We start from the raw sequence: 2,723 nt of genomic DNA on the forward strand, positions 1-2,723 counted from the left end.
ATTGATGGAAAATTGACTTGGAACATTGAATAGAATATTTTGCACTCCAGAAACGAATGGAAGATTAAAATAGTGAGTCCATAAATAATTTAATCAAGGTCATTTTTATTCTTTATATAACCTTATGCACTAGTAATAAATTCATGTAATATGAATTCTTTATATGGAAAGCATAGAATTTGAAGTTGAAAACAGAGTATTGTGTTTCTTCAAAGTACTTGTTTTTCCTTGTAATAATAATAATAATAAGCTACAAAAATCATACACAAAGGGAAGATCCTCGCAACAAATAAAACAACTCTAATGTATAAGTACAAATATATTGTTTGTTTAGTGTCTTTTCAATTCTATTTTCAACTAAAAGCTTGTAATCAGTTCTTTCTGTGCATATTTCGCCTTTTCCGTTTGTTTCCAAGAGGATGTATGACCAAATCATGCTAAAGCATGTGCATTTTTTCCCTAACGACATCAATTGCTTATTTGGGAGAGTACAAATCAGTTCCAAGAATTCTATAAAGAGCAGTATCAGAATAAACGGTACTAGACCTCAATGATTTAATCCGATTTCTATACCGATGACCTTTACGTCTCCTGTGGCGGCCCTTCGCTCTCGTTTCCACCACTTTTTCTTCACCTTTGCTCTCGTTTTTCACCACTTCCCACTCAGCTTGCCCCTCTCTTTCAACCCTATGCACACTAACTTTGTTTTCTTCCTCAGTTGGAACAATGTACACAAAGGGTCCGATTGGGATGTCATTAGTCAAGTCCATAAGAGGCTCTAAGGTCTTGACCACACTGCTCATCGTTGGTCTACATTTGGGGTTGTGGTTCAAGCATTGGTGAGCCAATGCAGCTGCTTTTCTAGCTCCTTCGGTCGAGTACTGACCCTCGAGCCTAGGATCCATCACGCGGTCAAGTTTATGTGTATCCTTCAAAAATGGTTTGGACCACTCCACTAGGTTCTGTTCTCTACCATGACGGCTCTCATCTACGGACCTTCTACCAGTTAGTAGTTCCAAAAGAACTACGCCGAAGCCATATACATCGCTCATTGCTGTTAAATGACCTGAAAACGAAGAGTATATGATTAATGAAAATTTAAAATTTCATGCTATTATGAATAAATGAAAGTAGTAACTTGAAATAATAAAACAATTTGTATAGTATTAACTGGACATGTGCAGCGTTTTCGATGTTTAGTTGATATAATAGTGGTCGGTTGACATGGTACAAATAGCAATACTCAAGATACCAACTTGAATTACCTGTCTTGACGTATTCTGGAGCTGCGTAGCCATGAGTTCCCATGACGTGCGTTGTAATGTGTGTTTCATCTCCTTCCGGGCCATCTATGGCAAGACCGAAATCAGACAGCTTAGCCGTGTAATCCTGCAGGAAAAAGGAAGACATAATTTTATCAGATAAGCAATATTTACGCAAGAGCGGAAGAGTGCTAATTAAGGAGAGAAAATTACCAAGTCCAGTAAGATGTTTGAAGTCTTAAAATCGCGGTATATGACTGGCTTTTCTTCCTCATGGAGGCAACTGAGGCCTTTTGCAGCTCCAATTGCTATCTTGATTCTTGTTAGCCAAGGCAGGGTTCCACCATAACCTGCATTAATGAACAAACAAACAATTCATAAATTTTCTGATCCAAATATTTTGTGCTCGTTTCAAAATTAAAAAACATAAAAATCATGCGTGCATGATCAGAATTGTACGTTTAAATAGATGGTGATCTAAGTTGCCTCTCTCCATGTACTCGTACACCAGAAGCCTGTGATCGTCTTCACAGCAGTACCCGATCAAGTTAACAAGATTCGGGTGCTTCAGTTGCCCAAGAACAATCACTTCAGCCTACAACATAAAAAAGTGTCTGATAATTAGCATTTTCCCACAACTTGGGAAGCATATGATATGATTAGGAGCATAGCCTTGAAATGGGAAAAAAAAAAAGAATTACTACCAGCCACTCCCTATGTCCTTGTTTGCCATCTAAATCCAAGACTTTAACAGCAACAGGCTGAGCTTCCAATCCAGGCCTAAGCTTGTCATCAATGAAACCTTTGTACACCTGCCCGAACCCACCCTCACCGAGATAGTTGCTCTTGGAGAAACTTTGTGTAATCTTTTTAAGCTCCTTGTGTGCAAAAATATGAAGGTTTGAGCCAATAAGTGAATTTGACAGATCACTGAGGGCTGTGCATACCGATGAGTTACTCAAATCCGAGAGTGACAATCTCCGCAATGAGATTTCTTTTGACGTTTGGGATTTTTGATCTGCAATTAGTTTGTTGGCCTTGAAACAACTAGGAGTCAAGAAGGTGAATGCTAGTTTCTTGAGACTCATATTTGCTGAAGCTAGAAGTTAGTTTACAAAATGCATACGGTTGGATTGGATCAAACTAGAGAATAATATGGGGGGTAGATATAGGGCTATAGGGTAATCATTTATATAAACTGCAAAAAGAAGTCAAGGACCCAATGATGATAACCAACCTTTTTTTTCCTTTCCCTTTTTGTTGATATTTCATGTGTGGTACAAGAAAAATATATCATTCTTAATTTTCTAAATATTATTTTAATTTCAGTCATGAGTCTAAAGTTGTGTATAAAGTTTGGTCCCTCCAAGACTTGGAAGGTTTACTGCAAAAACGCACTTTTGGATGTTTCATATTATGAAGGGCCAAGTCTCAAGATTAATTTGCCTTGATCATGTGCTA

At 37.7% G+C, this 2,723-nt stretch overlaps 1 protein-coding gene across 1 annotated transcript; it reads right to left on the reverse strand.

The window, feature by feature from the left end:
- Positions 1–204: 204 nt before the first annotated feature.
- Positions 205–2,426, reverse strand: LOC137741075 (EPD1-interacting receptor-like cytoplasmic serine/threonine-protein kinase). The gene is made up of 5 exons (XM_068480880.2): positions 1,967–2,426; positions 1,722–1,857; positions 1,476–1,612; positions 1,266–1,389; positions 205–1,066 (listed from the first exon to the last, which is right to left on the reverse strand). Exons 1-5 carry the CDS (start codon positions 2,348–2,350, stop codon positions 477–479), a joined length of 1,371 nt encoding a protein of 456 aa, XP_068336981.2. The 5' UTR covers positions 2,351–2,426; the 3' UTR covers positions 205–476.
- Between the last annotated feature and the right edge of the window lie 297 nt (positions 2,427–2,723).

The sequence above is a fragment of the Pyrus communis genome, chromosome 9 (assembly GCF_041283825.1).
Source record: "Pyrus communis isolate YQ-2024b chromosome 9, ASM4128382v1, whole genome shotgun sequence".
NCBI classification, from domain to species: domain Eukaryota; kingdom Viridiplantae; phylum Streptophyta; class Magnoliopsida; order Rosales; family Rosaceae; genus Pyrus; species Pyrus communis.